General features: G+C 38.8%; 1 protein-coding gene across 1 annotated transcript in view; it reads left to right on the top strand.

Annotated features, from left to right (window-relative positions):
- Positions 1-19497, top strand: part of MTMR8 (myotubularin related protein 8) — a 70868-nt gene extending 51371 nt beyond the window's left edge. The window contains exon 14 of the mRNA XM_072626728.1: positions 19390-19497. Coding sequence (XP_072482829.1) covers positions 19390-19413 — 24 coding nt within the window. The 3' untranslated portion in view covers positions 19414-19497. The remainder of the gene's footprint in view (positions 1-19389) is intronic.
- The last annotated feature ends 3070 nt before the right edge of the window (positions 19498-22567 follow it).

Genomic DNA, 22567 nt, shown 5'->3' with positions numbered 1-22567 from the left:
ATTTTCAGGATGTGTTATATTGATTGCACCTTGTGCTCTTTTTACTTTTTGCAATGTATTGCTCCATTTTTCTGTGCTTTCTCATAAATGTGGAGTAATCATGTTACTTGAATTGTCATTCCTTCATATTTGCAACTCTCCTCTCCTCCTCCTCCTTCTCTCTCTCTCTTTCTCTCTCTCCCCGTCTCTCTCCCCTCTATCTCTCTGTCTCTCTCTCCCTCTCTCCCTCCACCTCCCCCCTCCTCTCTTCTGTCTTCTCTTTCTCTCTGCGTCTCTCTGTGTGTCTCTCTTATTAAGCAAAGCAAATTCCAACATTGGTTTTGTACAATTCTACACCTTGACTTTATCACCTCTCTGTCAGGAGGTGGGGTAGCATGCTTCATCATATATGGGTCCTCTGGATGATTAGTGTTTGTATTGATTGTCTATTTCCTGACTCCTCACAAGATGTATTTGTTATTGAAATGGTGAAATTTTGCCACTGTATGTTTATTCTGAAGCATGTCCTCCCCATCCCTCTTTCCAGAATCTGTGGGTGTGCTTTGTTGTCTCTATTCGAAAGTTATAGATAGCTTTCTTGGGTTATTTCCTGCAATACTGTAGTCAAGTTTTTTGTTAATTTGTTATGTTTAAGTTATCTCTGCAAACCCTGTCTTCAGGGCCAGTTGCTTTGGCTTGCATAGAATTCAGTGTTCTCATAATGTTGACTTTGGCTTATCTTCCACTAAAATTTCTCCTGTTTCTTTATTTTTGTACTATGAACATTTAATCTTTCACTCAGAACCTCTGCTACTTTGAAAAAGTTCTCAATCACATGTTCCTTTTTCCTACTCTGTTTCAAGTCTGCTTCTTATCTCGGCCTTCTGACCTAGTTTCATTCCAAATTTTTTCTTGTAAACGTTTTGTTTCTCTTTTGAACTACTCTGTATTTTCTTACTGCTGTTCAGTGATTTCCCATAAGATTATCTTTATCCATTGGGTAATTTTGGTCCTTTTTGTTTCATAGTATACTAATAGTTCATGATGTTCTGGACTCTGAGGTTTTACTCCTTCGTCCTTTTATCCCTGGTTTATCTGCTCATGAATTGTTTCTATTCAGTCTTTCTCCCTTGAATTTTTTTGCCTTTCAAACCTATTTTGTATTTTTAGTTGCAAATTTGATTTGTAACTTTGATTTATCTGTCTTTGGAACCTTTCCCTTCTATTACAGCACAGACTCCCAGGATTTGACTTGCTGGGCATCTTTGTCTTGGAGTGTGCAAGGTTTATTGGCCTAGCTCCAATTCAGAGACAGAGACAGAGACAGACAGAGAGAAGGAGCCCTCAGTGGATTTCTAGTCCTCTTTCTCCTATATGGAAGCTCTGTCTGCTCTCACCTTCAGCTTTGCACTGTGCTCTTTGCTCCCCATTCCACCCATCCCCCTCCTTTCCTTTAAGTGGTTGGGCAGAATCAGTGCTTTCTACCTCTTGTTGCACAGGAGAGAGTTAAGGCTTATTCCACTTGGGGCCAGCACTGGATTAATATAATGTACACCCCCCTGACCGTGAATCACAAGTCTGAGAGGTTGCTTACACCTACTGTGCCTAGTACAATGGAGGACATTGGGGTGGGGGGTGGTGAGGATGCTGAGTGGGATCTAAGTATTGCAGTTCTTTGGTATAAGAACCAAAAAATGAGGTTTTTTAAAAAAAATTTTTAAATTTTTTTTAAAAAAACCTTGTGCAGTATTAATATATTAATTAATTTCTTTTCATGAGGTTTTTGAGTTATGAAGACTACCATCTTGCAAATCACATTGGAATGTTTTGAATACACAAATAAGAATTCTTTCCCACTTGCTTCCTCTTGGTCCAATGTACATGTGAAGCACCTAGGTCATTCCTTGTCGTGTTTTCTCGTGTTCTTCTTTTTTGCACTTGCACTGTGGGCTGATGTGACCACTCACTTGGTAATGATCAGCCATCATCTGAACCCTTGCATATAGAGCTGTTGTATGCTCTGAGGATCATTATCCCAAATCCCATTCCCACTAAGTCAGGTCTCTAAAGCTTGGTTACATCTCCCCCTGAGTCTCAGGAGTAGCCCTGAAAGGACAAGATTGATCTTGTAATGCCTTTGACTTGAGCCCCTAACAATGAGTTTTCCCCCAAGATTATCACATAGTAATCATTTAGTGAGCCAGCCTTAAGTAGCTTTTAGAAAAGTGGTACAGTAACAAGGGTTGGTACAAGACATACCTCCTTCTCAGACTCTTTGCCACCCTCCCACAGGTATGCACAAAGTTTAGGGAAAGTGGGAACACAAAAGGGAAATTCACAGCTCTTGGTTGGATGGAAGTAATTTTCTCCTGATTGTGAATTCAGAAAGTTGCCCTTAAGCTTGATGAATCTACATCCATCTGGACTTGGCTCCCAACGTAGAAATTCTCAATTGTTGGAGGGATGCTTCTGGAACACTGAAGGGGAGTCCAAAGTCTTTGAGGCCCTTTGAATCTCCATTGGGCCTCCTGGCCAGGGAGTCCTGGCAAAGGCTTAACCTGAGGCTTCCTCTGGATTGTTCCTTCTCAGCAGATTCATGGCTACTTTCTGGACTTCAACTCCTTCTCAACCTACAATAATTCATAAATGATGCCTAGGCTAGGTTTCCTTGTGCAATGCCATTCTAGTGCAGTGGCCTTTTAGCACTTAGTCTAAGACTTGAATAAGAGTGATATATTCTCATTTAAGGTCATCAAGACTAAAATAGGGTGGAATGGTTCTGACTCCATCCACACACTTCCATAACAAGCCTAATCACTGAATGAGTGTTGTATCACTCAGAGTGAGAACTCAGAACAACCTTAGCTTAAACAGGCCAAAATCTCCCATTGCATCCAGGGTTATCTCCAGTTGTCCTGATCTATATCTGGCCACTAGACCCAGATGGCTCTGGAGGAGAAAGTGAGGCTGGTGACTTTGCCTCCCTCACTCAGATCGAAGTCAACTGCAAGTCATGGCATCACCTCCCTGATGTCATAGTCCTCTTTAAGAATGAAGGACAAACCATGCAACACAATCACATAATCCCCCAATGAGACTGAACTTAAATAATGGCTTGGCAATTCTATGACACTAATATTCACAGAGCACTTTACAAATATGATCTCATTTGTTCTTCACAACAACTCTGTGAGCTAGGTGCTATTATTCCCATTTTACAGATGAGGAAACAGAGCTGCTAAGTGGTCACACAGTAAGGTGAGAGATTAGAGCTCCTGTCTTCCTGACTCCAAATCCAACACTTCCCATTTGGCCACCTACCAACTTAAGTGGAGGTTTCTATGAAATGTCTGGACCTGGAGGTTCCATCTAGTTATGGATTTCTGAGGGAGTTTTAAAAAAAGTTATGCCCAACATCTGCTGCAAGTAATTATTCTTGATCTCTTTCTAAACCTGAGTTCTTCCCTCTTCTATTTTGAAAAATAACAGCATTCATTTAGCTCTTTAAGGTTTGGAAAGCACTTTACAAATATGATCAGTTTTGATCCTCATAACAATCCTAGTAGGTAGGAACTGGTATTATCCACATTTTATAGCTGAGGAAACCGAGGCACAGAATTCACACAGCTAATAAGGATTTAAATGGGTCTTTCTGACTTCAGGCTCAGCATTCTATGTACTGTGCTGCCACTTTAGCTCTGATTTCAATGGCCTGCCAATTAACGCTATAGTACACACTTAATGTTTAGGATTTTACTGATGGGGAAATGAGAATGATAAGGGAATGGTATATTACAGAATTAGATTATTTTCACAGTTAATTTAAAAATCTCGAATGTATTTCTTTCATTCCTCAGATACTCTGGAATCATGTAAATCCAACACAATGTCCAGATTCATTTCCCAAGAAATGGACTTTTAAAATTGCCATTCTACAAATGGGATTTCTCCTCCACCATTTAAAAAAAATAGTTCATATTGCTGTTGTTCAGATGTTTTCCAGTTGTGTCTGACTCTTTGTGACCCCATTTAGGGTTTCCTTGGCAAAGATACTGGAGTGTTTGCCTTTTCTTTCTCCAGCTCATTTTACTGATGAGGAAATGGAGGCAAACAGGGTGAAGTGACTTGCCAGGGTCACGCAGCTAGGAAGTGTCTGAGGCCAGATTTGAACTCAGGAAGACAAGTTCCTGACTCTAGGCCCAGTGCTCTTTCCAATGCAGCCCCACCTAGCTACCATCACATTGATTATAGGGCTTCAATAACACTTTCACACGTTTATACAGTTTTAAGGTTTACAAAGTGCTTCCCCTACAATTCCTCTATGCTGGTATTTACAGAATCTCAGAATCTCAGAATTTGAGAACGGTAAGGGGCCTCGAAGGACATCTAGTTCAACCCATACCCAAAGAGGAATCCCCACTCCACTATACTCAACAAATGATCATCTAGCCTCTGGTTGAAGAGGGATAATGAAGGGGAGCCCAGTTTCTCTGAGATGGCCTATTCTACTTGAGGACAGCTCTTATTTGTTGAGATGCTTCTCCTGACCTCAAGGTGGAATTGACTTCTCTGTGATCTCTGCCTATTCCTCCTGCATTTATCCTCTAGGGCCCAATAGAATAAATCTAATCTCTCTACTACAAAATCCTAGAAAACAGAAAGCATGCATCCTCCCCACCCCTCTTCCCCAAGTCAAAACTTCCCCACTTTCTTCGATTGATTCTCATCAGAGGCCCTTCATCATCCTGTTTGCTCCTCCTCTGGACACTCCAGTTTATCAATGCCCACCTGAATTGTGCTGCCTAGAACTGAACTGGGCTCTAACCACAGACTACAAAGGAATGATCAGATCTTTAATTCCTGGAATGCAAAATCTGGGATGCTGCTTTATTATACTGTTGGCTCCTAATGAGCTTGCAGTCCACTAAAACTCCAAGATCTTTTTCAGACACACTCCTGTCTAACCATGCTTCCCCCATCCTAGACTTGTGAAGATGATTTTTAGAACCCCACTGAAAGATTTACATTGATCCCTATTGAATTTCATCTGATTAAACTCAGCCCAGGACTCTGGTTTGACAAAATCTCTTTTGAATCCTGACTTCGTCATCTGGTTTGATAACTCTCTTCTAATTTGGTGTCCTCTAAACAATGTATTGAGTGTTCTGTCTCTGCAGTCATAGATTTTGGAATTGGATGAGACTTTGAATATTGTCTCATTTATCCCCTTCATTTAAAAAAAAATGTTTTTCTGAAATGAAACCAATCAGAAAACAAAAGCAACAGCAACAAAAACTAAACCAGAGCTGGGGAACTTGAAGCCTCAAGACCCCATGTGGACTTCCTGCCAAATTCTTGAGGACTTAGAGGCCACATATGACCTTCCAGGTCCTCGAGTGCGGCCTTTTTGACTGAGTCAAAATTTTACAGAACAAATCCTCTTATTAAGGGGATTTGTTCTGTGAAGTTTGAGTTCAGTCAAAGGGCCACACTTGAGAACCTAGAGGGCCACATGTGGCCTTGAGGCAACAGGTTCCCCACCACTGAGTCCCAAACCCTATCAACAATTCAGCAAAAACAACATTTTAAAAATGATTTCAAATGGTTGTATCTTTCCATCATTTACCAATTGATTTTTAAAATTTTCAACATGGACGTTAACTTTGAACAAGTAGCACCAATGGGGACCACTGGTTTATTTACTAGGAGCTATGCTTGCTAGCTGTTTCATATATCTCCTTTACATAATCAAAGTCAGCGTTTGTATTCTCTGCTTCTGTCATTCTGTGTCACTTGAATGACTTCCCATATTTCTTTTCATTTTCATATTTATCACCTATTATTGAACAGCCCTTTTTGTGTGTCATGCACTATCTATATAGCCATTCCCCAACTGTTGGATAACAACACAGGTTGTGCCCAGTTTTTGCTTTTTTGAATAGTGCTTCTGTGAATATTTTTGTTTGGATGGATCTTTTTTTTCCTTTTACTAATCTTCTTTTAGTGTATGAACCTGAAAGTGGGATTACCGGGGCAAAGGGTATGACATTTTTGTATCTACAGAGACTTCCAAACTCTTGTGGTTCCATACACATTTGTAGTTCTGATCACTAACCGTGTATTTCCCTCCACCCTTTTCTAATATATTTTTTCCTCCTTGACAAAGAAGAGGGTCATGGACCAGAAGTTACTTCTGTAACAATGCCCTATGCTTGATTCAGTCAACTTCCCCTCCCTTTTCTCTTCCCTTTAGCCAGACCCCAATCATGGATTCCTGTCTTTCCTTACTTTTTAAAAATCCATCTTTGTTACAACCCTGGCTCTGAGCTTAGAGTTTGTTTTGTTTATGACTAATCCTTCCCTGAATTATGATCACCTTTTTTGTATTCCTGCCTCTACTCTCTCTGTTCTGTTTCCCTGTTGATGTAAATGCATTGCTATACTAACCTCTGTGTGTGTGTGTTCTATCCATCTTTGACCAGTTCAAATAAAATTGACGTTCAAGTGACCCCTTGTTTCTATAGACTTCCAATTGTACCACCCACCATTATGTGAGATAAGTTTCCCACTTCCTTGCCTTTTCCTCCTCAGTGTACAGTTATCCCTTCCACACTGAGACTTTCCCCATTGTGCTTTCTATGTATCATGGGTCGGCATAAGAAATTAAAAAGGAATTTGGGGGGAGTTTTGTAGAAGTCACAGATCACAGGTGAAGGCCAGCAGAAGACACGGAAAAAAATTTAGAAACTCAGAAATGCATAAAACATATGTATAGTACTATAAACACCCCATAAAAGGAAAAAGAAAAAAAATAGACTTCTTCTCTGGTATGAAGGAAGGGCCAAAAAATTTTAAGCAGATTTTCCAGATCAAGGGGGCTCCATGCCCTTCACCTCCGTGATGTGGAAGGGATAACTCTATAGACTTTTCCCTACCTTCCTTTTCTTCTTTTAAAATCATCAAAATATAAGAAAATCAGTCTCAAGCCCTCTGTTTTATTTTACTCCTATGACTCCTGATGACAGGGTTCTGGAGAATCACATATCATCTCCTCTATATCGGGGAGGGAGAGGAAGTAAGCAATTATTAAGCACCTATTACATGCCTGGTACTGCATTAAGCATTTCAAATATATATAATTTCATTTAACCCTCACAATAACCCTGTGAGGTATGATCCTCATTTTACTGTTGAGGAAACTGAGGCAGACAGAAGCTAAGTGATTTTCCCAGCATTTCATACAGATAATAAGTAAGGTCATATTTGGACTCAAATCTTCCTGACTTCAGGTCCAGCATCCTATCGACTACACCATCTATCTGCCTTCCATTCTATTTGAATGGAAATACTTCATTTTTATAAAGTCCCTTTCAATTGCCCATTTATATTTACCTTTTTATATTTCTTTTGATTCTTGAGTTTGTTTCTATTCAGCTCTGGTCTTTAAACCAAGAATGCTTCAATACAACTGGAAGAGGATTACAGAATGGGTTAGAAAGCAGAGTCTAGCAGGTTTACAAGAAACACTTGAAACATAAAGATGCTCACAGAGCTAAAATAAGGAGCTGGAACAAAATCCAATCATGTTTCAACTGGACTCAGAAAAGTAGGGATAGAAAAGATGATCTCAGACAAGGCAACAGCAAAAATAGATGATATAGAGAAATGGGGAATGCTATTTTGCTAGAAGATGCCATCAACAGTGAATTAATTTCAACACAATACACACGGCCAAATGGTGTAACATATAAATACTTAAAGGAAAAGCTAAGTGAGTTATAGGGAGAAATAGTAAAACTAATCATGAAGGACCTCAATATATTCCTTTCAAAGCTACATGAATCTAACAAAAACAAGAAAGGGACCTGAATGAAATTTTAGAAAAAAAAATAGATATTATAGATCCCTGATGATTACTGAATTTTAATAGAAAAGAGTATACATGTTTCTCAGCTTACGTGGCACTTTTACAAAAAAAATACCACAGATTAGGTCATAAAACCTTGCAGATAAATGCAGAAAAGCAAAAAGATTAGACATATCCTTTACAGACCACAATTCAATAAAAACTATATTTCATAAATCGCCATTGAGATAATGGTTCAGACTTATAAGTGGAGACCAAATAACAATTCTAAAGAACTTAAAGGACAAATCATAGAAGCAATGGGCATTTCATTAAAGAGCTAAAGAAAGAGCAAAAAAGTTATTTTAAAAATCAAATAAGAATGGTAGAAGAAAAATTGGGAAAAGAAATGAGAGTGGTACAAGAAATTTATGAAAAGAGAATTAAGAGCTTGGTAAAAGAGGTGCAAAAAATATTAAAGTCAATAACACCTTAAAATATAATTGGCCAAATGGTAAAAAGGGGTACAAAAATTCACTGAAGAAAAGAACTTCTTAAAAAGGAGAATTGGTCAAGTGGACTAGACAGCAAAATCTAATAATAAGTTGTTTACAAGAAACATGTGAAATGGAGGAATACAGACTGAATTAAAACAAGGTCCTAGACAGTATTATGCTTCCGTTGAAATAAAAGGGTAGGAATAATCATCATAATCTTGGACAAAGCAGCATCACTTTGGGAGCATTAAAAGCTTGTAGGTCCTCAGGGGGCAGTAGGCATCCTTTGGGGTAGTGCTGCCAGAATGATGCGATCTGGGATAATGCAAGTTCCTAACCCAATTTGGGGTCTATTGGCTTGTCTCTGATTGGAAGTTTCAGTAAACTCTGGGGCTCAGTTGCTATTAGCTAACCTAGAAAACTACAGGTTCACAGAAACTACACTACAGGCTCCACTTTGGTCTGGGACTCCTGCTCTGCTTATCCCACTGCAGGCTTCCACCCTGGGCTGGAGGCTAGAACCGTTTTCTTGCTCTGCTCTTAAGATCAGAGCCACAGGGTTACTGTTTGCTGCTGAACTTGTTCCATGCTTGGTACACAGCTAAGGCCCACTAGGAATGGTTCTTCTCTACCATCCCAGGATGTACATCTCCTCTCTCAGGCTGACCCAGAACAAAGTAGTGGACACCTAGACGGCAGATAGTTCCAGTTCCTACACTCTGCACTAATTCAGGGATTCTTTGGCATCTCCTTCTGCTCCCAGTAGGATGCACAGTACAAGTTCATAACCAATTTGCCATTATATATGCTAATCAGTGGGACAGAAACACTAATTAGGCTTATAATTCTCTCAGTGCTAGCAATCAAAATTTACTCATCAAGAGAATGCAAATAGTAGTTTATAACAAGTATTAGACAATACAAATATTAACCTCATTAAAAACCATCAGTTTGATTTCTTAGTGATTACCAGTGTGTCTCCTACAAGTACTCAACAACAAAGTTCCCTCTGTGCCCAGCCGGAGTCTCCCTCAGAGGTGGTTGGTTGGCAAGTTGGTAAATTTCCATCAGTCAGTAAGCACTGTCATCAAGCAAATGAAGGTGAGGGTGGCTCAAGTTCCTAGTGACCCAAGAGCTGTCTAGGGCAAGCCTGTACAACCTGCGGCCCATGGGTGGCCCATGAAAAATGTAGAAAGCATCCTTTAGCATGCCTGCTGGCTGCTTATGACCCATGTGCCACAGGTTGTGCAGGCCTGCTCTAGGGCCTCCAGTGGGTTTCTTATAGTTCTGGCTTGGACATTAGGTATTTGTACACAAGTTCTGATTGGTGATTGGTGATCTAAATTGTTTACCAAATAATTTCATTGATATCTGATGACATAAATCAGGAATGGTGAGGATTTATTTACCAAATTTCCCCACTGGCTGTCTGTCCTATATGGGAGTTATTAATCAGTTGTTTATGAACATAAACATGTTATTTACTGCCCTGCAAAACAATATGCTAATCTTAAAATTTAAAGAGAAGCTGTGAAAAACAAACAAAAGAACACTTCATCACAAAATAGTGTCCTAATAAGTAATGGACTCAGTTATGTCAAGGCAATACATTCTCACTACATTCCACCTTCTTACTTCTGGGGATCCTTGCAGGTATCTTGAAAGGTCTATAAATAATACTGAAAATGATCACTAATGCAAACCAAATAACAATTCCAAACTTAGAATGTTTACATTGCTTAGGTTTAGAACATATGATACACACAAGCAGCAACATTACACAGCATTAATACATTTGAAAATAGGATCTTGATACAATAGGACACTACATCTTTTCAATTGTCCCTTGTTCTCTCATGGTACCAAGTCAGGAGCTGAAGTAAGAGAACATCTTACATGACTTCTTAATCTCTTCCCACTGATACTGGGACCCTGTGATTGTCTAGTGATCAGTATCATATCCTTCATGATTCAAATCCACCTATCCAGCCCAACCTCTCTGCTGATTTCCAATCTTGCATCTCCAACTGCCTTTCAGTTAATCTCGAACTGGAGGTCAATAAGCATCTTAAACTTAATATTCCCCAAAAAGAACTCAATTTCTTTTCCTTGAACCTTCGCTATTAGTGTCAAGGGCAACACCGTCCTCCTAGTCTCACAGGTTTAAAACCTAGGTGCAATCTTGGATTCCTCAGTATCTCTCACCCCCCCATTCCCATCCCCATATCCAATTCATTGTCAGGCCCTGCCCCCTTCTCAAGATGGCAAAGTAAGAGCTAGAGATTTTGTCTTAGCTTCCTCACAACCTCTTCCATGATGACCTGCTTCACCGTTGCGTGAGATAGATTTCTCTACTCAATGGAAAGTGTGCATGTAAGTGTGTGTGTGTGTATGTATGTAAGTGCTTGCACATTATGTATGTGTGTGCATGTGTGTGTGCATGTATGTATTGTGTGTATGTGCATGTGTGTATTGTGTATGCATGTGTATATGCATGTGTGCATGTGTGCATATATTGTGTATGTATTGTGCATGAATGTATGGTGTGAATGTCTGTGTGCGTGTATGTCTGTGTACATGCACGAATGTATTTGTGTATGACTATGTGTGTAGTATATGTGTATGCTTATGTGTGAATATGCATGTGTGAATGTGTGTGGTATGTGTGTGTCCATGTATGTGTTTATGTGTATGCATGTGTACCTTTATGAATGTATGGGTGCATGCATCTGTTATGTAGTATGACTGCATGTATATATATTGTGTGTATTTGTGTGTACATGTCTATATGAATGTGTGCATGTGTGTATACATGTGTGTGGCATATGAAGGTGTACACACATGAGTATATGTGTGTATGCATATATTGCATATGCATGTATATAGTATGTATCTGTGTATGCATATGTGCATTCTGAGTACTATATGTGTGCATGTATGAATGTATGTGTGGGTGCATATGTATGTGCATTATGTGTATGTATGTAGTATGTATTGTGTATTTGTGCATGTAGGCGTGTATATTGTGTATGCATGCATATATGTATGTGCATATTTGTAAGCATGTATGTGTATGCATATATGTGCATGTATGTGTATCTACTCATGCATGTGTGTATTATGTAGTATATGTGTATCCATGTATGTGTGTTTTGCATGTGTATATATGTGTCTGTACAGTGCATGCATGTACGATGTGTGTGCATGTTCTGTATGTGTGTGTAAGAATGCACATATAGTCATATGTATGCATGCAATGTGCATGTGTGTGCATGTCTGTATGTAATATGCATGTGTGTATGTGCTTGTATGACTATATATGTATGCATGCCTGTGTATGTATATGTCCTTAGGTGTGTATACAGTATGCATGTTATTGTGTGTATGTGTGTATGGATATGTACTTACAACTATGTATGAATGTATGTTTGCATGTATGTGTGTATATATGTGTGTAGTGTATGTGTATGCATGAATATATGTCTATGTATGTATGTGTGTATTATGTAGTGTATGTGTGTGCGTGTTTCTATGTGTGCACATATGTGTATCTCTGTATGTATATGCACATATACATGTAGTATATATGTGTGTATTCATTTGTGTATGTATGTATTTGCCTGTATGTGTACATGTACAAATGTGTGTGCGCATGGATGTGCATGTGTGTTCACATGCATGTATATGGTGTATTGTGTGTATGTATATATTTGTGTATTATGTGTATGTGTGCATGTATGTATGTGTGTGTACTGTTTGTGTATGTATGTGTGCATCTGTATGTCTATACGTGTATGTGTATAGTGTATTTGTATGTGCATGCATGTTTGTATATATGTGTGTGCATATGTGTATCTGTGTATGAATAATGTACACATGTAGAATTTATTGTGTATGCATGTGTGTATGTGTGTGCATGTATGAACACGTTCATGTATGTGTATGTGTATGGATGTACACATGTGTGTAGTGTAGGTATGTGTTTGTGCATTGTGTATGTATGTATTCTGTACTTGTGTGTATGTATTGTGTGTATGTGTGTGAAAGTGTGTGTGTATTCTGTATGCATTTGTGTGTGCATGTGTGTACGTGTATCCATGTATGCCCATGTTTATGCATGTACATGTGTGTGCCCATGTGCATGTGTATGTGTATATGTGTGTAGTGCATTGTGTATGCATGTTTGTGTGTGCATTAAGTATGTGTGTATGTGTATGCATGTATGTATTGTATGTGTGTGAATATGTGTATATTGTGTATACATGTGTATATGTGTGCGTTAAGTATGTGTGTATGTGTATGCATGCATGTATTGTATGTGTGTGAATATGTGTATATCGTGTATACATGTGCATATGCATGTGCGTGCATGTATGTATTGTGCATGTGTATGTTGTATGTCTGTGTGCATTATGCATGTGTGTTTGTATGACTGTATGTCTGAATGTATCCATGTATGCATGTATGTGTGTGCATGCATGTGTGAATATGCATTTGTGAATGTAGTGTGTGTGTGCATGTATCCATGTGTGTATTTATGTGATATGTGTATGTATGTCTTTATGCATGTATTATATGTATGCCTGTATGAATGTATGTTTGTATGTACGTGGGCATGTATGTGTGTCTGTGTATGCATACGTGTGCCTGTGTGTATATAGTATGCATGTGTGTGCATGTATATGTGCATGCATGCGTGAGTAGTATACATTGCATATGCATGTATGGGTATGTATGTGTCTCTGTATTTGTATATTGTGCATGTTTATGTGTGTATGTGTGCATTGCATATGCATGTATGTGTGTGCATGTGTCTGTGTGCATATATGCACATATACATTTAGTATATATGTGCATATTCATTTGTGTATATATCTGTGTATGTATTTGTATGTGTGCGTGTATGAATGTGTTGTGTGCATGTATGTGTATGCATGTTTATATACAGTGTATTGTGTATGTATATATTGGTGTAGTATGTGTATGTGTGCATGTGTATTACTTGTGTATGCATGTATGCATGTGTATATGTGTGTATGTGTGTAGTATATCTGTGTGTATGCATGTGTGCATGTATATATTTGCATGTGTATGCATATATGTGCATACATCATATGTTGCATGTGCGTGTATGAATATGTGTGTGCGTGCATGTTTATATGTATCTGTATGCTTCTGTGTATTTATGTAGTGTGTATTGTGTGTGTTTGTGTGTATATGTGTGTGTGCGTGTATATGCGTATGTATTGTTTGTATATATGTAGTATTATGTGAAAATTTCAAGCTCTCAAGATTTTCCTCCAGAAAATAGATAAAATAGCACTTCGGGGCAAATAGAGTGGATAAAATTAAATAAGAGTGGGGACAGAACAGGGGTCCTTCTGGGACAATCGGAGATCTGAAGAAAACAAAATGGGGTCATCATCGGATTTCCATGGTTTAAAGAAGGTTGGAATAGGAATGAAGACATATGGAACATCCTGATTCTGCCACAAGCTCACTGTGATATCAGAGAGGAAAGGAAATAGGTCAGGAGGGATGAGGAGAGACATGATGTGGTAGGAACAGTGTTGAACACCTCCAGGCTAGGGTTGGCTTAAACAACAATCTGCATGCCCTGGGGTTATCTGGGTTGTGGGGCTGCCTTGGCCTCAGACACGGGAACTGTTACCCTGAATAGTGAGGGGGGTCAGGAGTCTGAGCTGGGGCAGATCCAGGGAACCTCTGCTTACAAGGAAGGCCAGACCCAGCTGTGCTACAGGGAGTAGTGGGTCAAAAAGGAACCACCACACTCCTGGTGAGTGCAGAAACAGTGGGGTAGGGACACTTACATGAAGTTGGAGGTCCTGGTTTGAGTTCAAGGTCAGAGGAGAGAACTGAAGAGGATTTGAGGCCAACGGCCCCATCCCCCATACCCGAGGACTAGAGGTAATTATAAAAACTAAACTATTACCAAAAATGCACAGGCAAAAGAGAAAGAATCCAACCATAGAGAGCTATTATGGGAATAGAGAAGACCAAGGTTATTATTATTTGCTTCAGTATCCTCCTTTGAGGACAAATCTTAAAACCAAGAATCACCTACCCAGAAAAAATGAATATAATACTTCAGGGAAAAAATGGTCATTCAATGAAATAGAGGACTTCCAACCATTCTTGATGAAAAGACCAGAGCTGAATAGAAAATGTGACTTTCAAACACAAGAATCAAGGGAAGTTTGAAAAGGTAAACAGGAAAGAGTAATGTCAAATGGTCAACCACCTGCCCAAAAAGAAATCATAGCATTTTAAAAAAAACTGTAAAAATCAAATGAGAGAGATTGAGAAAAAACTTTAAAAAATAAGAACAATCAAAGAAAAACAAGATTATGAAAAGAAACTCAACCAATTAGAAAATTAGATCCAGAATCTTAAGAAAACAACTCTTTGAAAATCAGAATTGGGCAAAGGCAAGCCAGTGAAGTTATAAGAGATCAAGAAATAAAAAAATATATATAAAGAATGAAAAAATAGAAGAGAATGTGAAATATCTCATAAGAAAAACAACTGATCTGGAGAACACATCAAGATAAAAAAATTATAAGAATAATAATACTACCTGAAAGCTATGATCAAAAAAAGAATCTTGATACAATAAAATAATTAAAGGAAATTGTCCTGAAGCATTTGGAACAAGAGGGAAAAGTAGAAGTAGGAAAAATCCACTTATCGCCACCTGAAAGAGATCCTCAGAGGAAAAGTCACGGGAATATTATAGTTAAATTCTGAAAGCCCCAGCTTAAGAACAAATATTATAAGCAACAAGAAAAAAAACAATTTACATATCGCAGTACCACAATTAGAATCACACAAGACCTAGCACTGATGACGCTAAAAGATCACAGGTCTTGGAACACTATATATCAAAGAGCAAAAGAACTGAACTTCCAGCCAAAAATATCACACACAGCAGAGTTAAGTATAATTCTGAATGGAAAAAGGACATTTAATAGATTATTAGACTTTGAGGACTTTGTTAAAAAAAAAATCCTGAACTTAATAGAAGATTTGATGTACAAGAGCCGAGAGAAATATATGGTACATACCAGTGATCAATTACAAGGGACTCACTAAGGACAGATTGGTTAACTTCTATTGTTTATGTAAAACCTATGTCTAAGATTGTTATTAGTAATTAGGTAGGCTATAAGAAATATTGGGGCAGATCTGAGTATGATATGGCTTCAAAGAGTAAAACCTTTCAAGAACAGCTGAAAGAGTAATTATTTTATACAAATGAGGTGCAAGAGGAAGAACCAATATAAAGGAGGGAGGAGGGCTGTTAGTTCTGAAAACGTATTTTCATTGAGAATGGGTTCAAGAGGGAAAAATACATATACATCTAGAAGAGTATAAAAGTCTTCAATATTTAGAAAGAAATAAAACTCTAAGGGAATAGGGAGGGAGACAGGATAAAGGGGGGATCTTTAGAGGGGAGGGTTAGGGAATAGGTCAAAGGGGTGTACAAAAGTGTTTAGATTTATGGGAAGGGGAGGATAAGGAAGGAATTGTTGGGGAGTAGGTTAAGTAATAGGAGGGCAAGGTAGCAGGTACAAGGAAAGTAGATGAGTCAGGAGAGATAGGAAAAAGGAGATAGGCACAAACAAAAACAAAGATTAGGAGTAGAATCACTTAAGGAAAGTATATGTATATATGTATGTATTATATGTGTATGTATATATATAATATATATAATGTGTGTATTATATATGTATGTATATACATGTATTTATGTGGATAATTTGTAGCCTGAGAGGGGAGGAAAGGGGGGAAAAAGAAAAAAAGTAAAAAGTGTACAGCAGAGAACAAAATGAAATGTACAAGGAAACAAAGAAAAGATAGACAGCTTTCAACATAATGTGTAGTATTTAATTTATAGGCTTTCTTGAAATGGAAAGCTATTGCTATATATTCTAAATTCTCTCCTATATTCTGTTGTGCATATAACGTTTTTTCTTTCATATTTAAGTTTAACACTTAAGTTTATAATATTTCTTTTTCTTTTCTTATTATGTATTTGTTTGAATGTTTAAAATTTTAAAAAAATTTAAAAGTTGTTTGGAGGGGAATGCTCAGAGTGTTCAGCTGTGTTGCATCTAATCCACCATCTTAAGAATAGTTTTTGCCAAAGAAGCTATTGCTTATTATTGAATTTGCTTCCGTGTGAAGGTTTTCTGTTTTTCTGGATTTTTTGGCTGGTCAAAAAATAGTACTTTTATCATACCCTTTTGCTGTGTGGTTCAGGATGTGAGAATTTTTTTTTATTAAGTCTCACCACTGTGGGACATTAATTGAAATAAATGATTGCTCTCATACAAAAAAAAAAAAAAACCAAAAACCAAAAACCAACCTACCTTCTTATTTTTCATTTACCTAGAAGTGGCCAATATTTTGACACACTATGAATATGTAGGAAAAATAAATCCTTCACATTGCTGAGATTTTCTCAGGATTTATGTTCTGAGAACACTCTCAGTTATCCCTCAAGGTGATTTTTAGCATGTTCCAAGAGTTGCCATTTTGTGTTCCAAAGGTTTTCCTTCATGCTGATACCCTTCCTTGAAATGCTCCCCTACCCCTCTCATTCTCTTCTCCATGGCAACCACAAAGCCTGTGCTACTTACTGCTTCTGGCAATTTCCATTCTCAACCTCTGAATATCTCCCACTCTCTCTGTGTTAACCCTTCCCAACACCAACAATGCGGCTTTTACAGGTTCAGCCAGCTCACGATTCTGGATTCAACATTTTCTTAAAGCTCAGACATTGTAGGTTTTAAGTCCCTTCCCTGATCTGATACTCTGGCTTCATTTCCCCCTCCAAATTGGGGCATTTAGAGGAGGGACTTACCTTCTAGCTGGGAAATTCTGTATCCCAAGCTCTCAGCCACTCCCCAAATTCCCCCTTGAATGGCACCTGGAAGCCAGGACATTAAGTAATATAAGGACCTTCCAATCCATGACATTTTTAGCTCTAAAGTCACATATGGTTTATTTGTATTTTCATTTATTGGATTATTATTTCAATGCACATGTTTCTTGCTGCTATACAGATTTTGAGATATAAGTTGTGTCTAAGTTCTTGGTAGATAAAGCATTGTTTCCCCACCCCCACCCCAATACTCTATGTTCATTATCAATAATATAATATAATTATAATTTATATAATAAATATAAATATAATATTATTAGTTATATATTAATTAATATAATTAAATGTATAATATTATTGATAACGTTACTATTATCAATATTATCTATAGCAGTCTTCACCAAAGAAAGGAACTCCATGGAATTTCATTTGTTTCAGCATGCAAGTTTTTTGGGGGGAGCTGGAGTTTTGGGGGTAGCCAAAAATATACAATACTCTTATCATAGCCTTCTGGCAGTGTGGTTTAGGATGTGAGAGTTTCCAAAATATTAGCCAGTTTGAATTAAATTTAAAAAATAAAAATAAAGTACATTTTCCTACCCAACTAACTATTTTTTCCATTTTAATTTATGCTAGGCCAGTGGTTATATTTTCGAAAAAAATCTCCTATCCTCAACTACACCACTAAAATGATAGGGTGCAAGTACAGTCTATTTAATGGCTAACCAAAAAAACCCCAGAAAATAAAAAACCTGCACACTAAAACAAAAGTAACACCCTGCAATTCCTTCTTTGGTAAAGACTACTTTTGTTATTACTCTTAATGAAAATTAATAAAGAGTCCTGGAAAATAAATAACATAATACATAAAGAGGATTCCAAAGGGTTACAACTTATAATTCAAATCATTATACTGGCGAGACACATGTGCATTGTCTTTACCTCTCATGGCACCTCATCCCATCTCTGTACAACTCTCATTATTCCTAGAAAGCTCCTCTGTCCATGAAGCCAAAATCTGCTTCCCTATTATTTATCCCTGTTATTTATCCTAGGTCAACTCTTTAAAGCCAAGAAGAGAAAGTCTACTCTTTCTTCCCATGGCAACCCCACCTATGGTGACAGTACCTGTCAACATTCATTGCAACATATTCTTTTTTTCTCTAGAAAACAACTGAATAATCCAAACTGATGTGTGTGAATGTTTAGAATGATGTTAAAAGGAAATAATCCTTTTCAAAAACTTACCGTCCTCTAGTAATATCTCATCAGGTTTTAGGAAGTAAATGCAGTTTACATTCAATTAGGAAGTAAGCAAGACAGAGACAGACACAGAGACAGAGACACCCCAGAATATACTATTTTTGCATCTGGTTGGAGCCCATAGAGGATATGGCTTGATGAAAAGAGTTGTCTCTGAAAAGCATATCTTGATGTAAATGAGTGTCTTACATGATTGACCTCTCATCCCTTCTTCTCTCTCTCCCCTTTACATTTCACTTTTTCTAGGAGTTGTTTAACAGAGAGGATGCTATTAAACTGTAGGTTTAATACAAGAGGATGACCAGGATGGGCCCTTGATTTTTTGCCTTAGTTCTACACTATTATTCCTGACACAACTTTCTTTTAGGAAAGGGATTAGAATCCTTTTACGAATTTTATTTTTCAATTCAGTAAAGGTATGTTTTTTCGGTTGTTTTGGGGCATGTTCCTGGAAAACATTAAGCACTTACTATATGCCAGACATGTAGATGAGTATTGGGACACAAAGACCGAGAAACAATTGCCATCCTCCCAGAATTCAAATTCCTCGCATGACCTTGGTCCCCAGACTTGCTCCCTTGAGCTAATCTCGTTCAGGAGTTTCAATTCTCTTACTCTCCATTGCAGGCCCTCTTTCTGGAAGGCTCTCCTCTGGTTTGGGAGTTCAAATTCAGAAGGCCTATCAGCTTAAGGAGCCCCTATCTGTAACCTCCAGGAGTTTGTAGAAATGAATTCATCTTTCCCAAGAAATGAAACAAGTCTCATTTGACAGGGAGGGAAGAAGAGGAGGAGGGATAAGCATTTATATGGTGACTACTCTGTGCCAAGCTCTATGCTAAGTGATTTACAAATATCTCATTTGATCATTTGATCTGAATCTTATTTCATTTGGCCAGGGAAGGAGACCTGTGACCCAGTGACTCTCTTTGCAGAAGTTGTGACAGTGGATAGAGGCAGAGCTCTACCAGGCCTGTAGACTGTGAGAAGAGGAGATATGTAACCCAGGGATGCACTCAGCAAGATCTACAAGTGACTATTCCCTGGAAATTGTGTTTTCTTTCTTTCTTTTTTAAAGAATTTACCTCACTTTTTGAATACCTTATGTTTTTCCATCACATTCTGAACATATTTCTCTCACTTCCATCACCTGAAAAAAGAAAAAACAATGCAGTTCAGCTCAGTTCACACAGTATTTGCTTTCATGCCTCTCTAATGTAATATTGGGTATTTTAATTGTGTCTGGCTTATCATCCTACTGGACCAGGGGTTGGGAACCTATGGCCTTGAGGCCACATAGGTTCTCAAGTGAGGTCCTTTGACCGAATCCAAACTTCACAAAAGAAACTGGATTTGGTCAAAGGGTTGCACTGGAGGATCTAGAGGCCCACATGTGGCCTTGAGGCTGCTGATTCCCCAAACCTGGCCTAGATCATGAGTGTTAGGAGGTCTAGAACTATCTGATCTAAATTTTGTGTTTCTCCTTGTGCCTCTGATGATGCTTCTGCAAATGATAGGTAGTTAATAATGTTTCCTGAGGCCAAACCATTCTGCAAAGAGGAGCAATCTTTCCCTTGACTTCAGGCCTCCAATTTCATTCTGCATCTGTCTGTTGAGGGAAAAAGAAGAGGAAAGTTGGTGAGAAGCGAGATTTCTTTCTCCCACTGGGCAATTTACTACTTCATCTCCATTCTTCAGAGAGAAGAGTAGTCAAACAAGGTCTCCCAATCTGATCGCCTTCCATCTCAATGATGAACATTCTCATAGTCAGTCATATTCTATGTATCCCAGTGATTCTAAACCCCTGAAGGTCATTATCCAAACCCCATTCTCCATCCCCCACTACCTGATGCCTTATTCCTATCCCCTTCAACCCTCTCACCACAAAGTTCCAAGCAAACACCACCCACTCTTTCCATTGTGCCCTCTGGAATGCTAATTCCATAGGCAACAAATTTCCCTTCATTCTAAGTCTTTTCCTCTTCCACTCCTTCCATCTAGCAATTTCTGTAACCTGGCTCTCCCCAATGACATGACTTCCATGGCCAGTTGGTACTGGCTGCCCCTTCACAAATTCCCCTTGACTCACTGACCCAGGCAGGGGAATGTTCTTTGCTATCCACTGCCACTTCCAGGTTCTCTCCCTACCTCCATCACTCAGTAACCTTTCCCTTGAGGTTCATGCCATTCATCTCTACCACTCCATACAAATCCTGATCTCTATTGTCTACAGACTTCCAGGTCGGTCCTCTTCCTTCACCAGTGACTTTGACACCTGGCTCCCATTTTTTCTCTCCACTCCAACTTCTGCCCTCATACTAGGGAACTTCAGCTTATATATTGACTCTTCATCAAACACCCTGACCACTCAGTTCTTCAACCTACCCATTTCCCATGACCTCCACCGCACCTCATTCACACACAAAGATGGTCATACCCTTAATGCTGACCTCTTGACTGTTCCACAAACAAGACACTCCATCTTTAAGCTCTGAGCACTTTATCTGGTTGGCCCTCATACCTGGAACTCTTTCCCCCTCCTCTACTCTGGCTTTCTTTAAGTCCCAAGTAAAATCCCATTTATTACAAGAAACTTTTCTCAATCCCTCTTCATTCTAATGCCTTCTCTGGGCTAATCCTGCTTATAATTTGCTCTCTCTGTTGTCTTCTGCATTGGGGTGTATGTGTGTCCATGTGTGTAATCACACATGCACATATGTGATAAGTTCATATATGTGCACATGGAAAATAGAGAGGATATGTAAAAAGAGAATAAAGCATAGCATATATACATATGAATATATAGAAAAATACAAGTTTATGAATTGTAGAGAAATTTGTGAAATAAATGGATAAAATACTGAGTATTCAGATATGTATATTTTTCATATACATACACATACACACACACACACATATATATATGAATTCTATGAGTACTGGTACATATGAATAGAGAGAATACATAAGTACTACTATATGTAAATATAGAGAAAATGTATGAATATTCATGGATATGAATTTACAAAGTCAATCAGGTTTTATTAAGTGAACTGAGGGATGGTTGTATGGACCATGATATCTGGGAGATGATAACATGACTTGCAATTGACTTTGATTTGAATGAGGGAGATGAAGTCACCAGCCTCATTTTCTCCTCCAGAGCCATCTGGATCCAGTGGCCAGATATTGATCACGACTACTGGAGATGACTCAGGTTGAAGTGGGAGATCTTGGCCCTTTTAATCTATGGTCTTTCCAGGTTCTCATTTTGAGTGAAGCAACGCCATTCAGTGAATAGGTCTCTTGAAGAAGTGAGTCAAGGGGATAGCCCCTTTAATTCCCTCCCCAAAAATTAAAAAAAATCATACAGAAGGGAAGACCCTCAGGGATGCTGGTCAGAAGAGAAACAGTTACTATTTACATTCTGAGCCAGAAGGACCCAAAAATACTCATTAAGTGATGCTTGGGCAGGAACCTATTGTTGTCCAATCTACGAGATTCAGAGTGAATTGGATTTAAGGCTTGGTCTTTGAAAAAGAAATCTACCCAGTAAACTCTAACTTAACTAGGCAGCTTTTGGCCATCAAAAATTACCTTCCTTGGGGAGGGGAGGAGAGGACGAGCTGAGTTGGCCAACCGGAACTGGACAGCTGGGTCCCTATTCAGGCAACCTGGACTACTCACAGTTTGTGGTTTGTCCTTCAAGCTCGAAGAGGTCCATGACATCAGGGAGATGATGACAGAGTGGGATGACCGGACTGATGGATCTGTCCTGGTCCTGGTCCTGGTCCTCCTTCCTCACGCCTTGCCCAGCTTCTGGAAAACAATCGCCTTTAGCAGATAAACTGACCTGGGACCACTTGAGGGGGATTGGTTTTGGGGGGTGGCGGTGGCGGTTGCAGCGAAAATGGGCTTAGGAGGGGTGAGTGTGGGGGTGTAGTGGTGGAGAAACCTACCGACAGCCCAGCACTTAGTGGTGCGCCCGAGACCAAGCCCTGGCGTAGGGGGATGGGGAGAGGAGGAGAGGGACTAGATTGGCTGGAGGGAGACTACTGCCGCACAAAGGTAGACTAT

The sequence above is a fragment of the Notamacropus eugenii genome, chromosome X (genome assembly GCF_028372415.1).
Source record: "Notamacropus eugenii isolate mMacEug1 chromosome X, mMacEug1.pri_v2, whole genome shotgun sequence".
In the NCBI taxonomy this organism is placed as follows: domain Eukaryota; kingdom Metazoa; phylum Chordata; class Mammalia; order Diprotodontia; family Macropodidae; genus Notamacropus; species Notamacropus eugenii.
The sequence above is the reverse complement of the archived record's forward strand: the minus strand, read 5'-3'. Positions and strand labels throughout refer to the sequence as shown.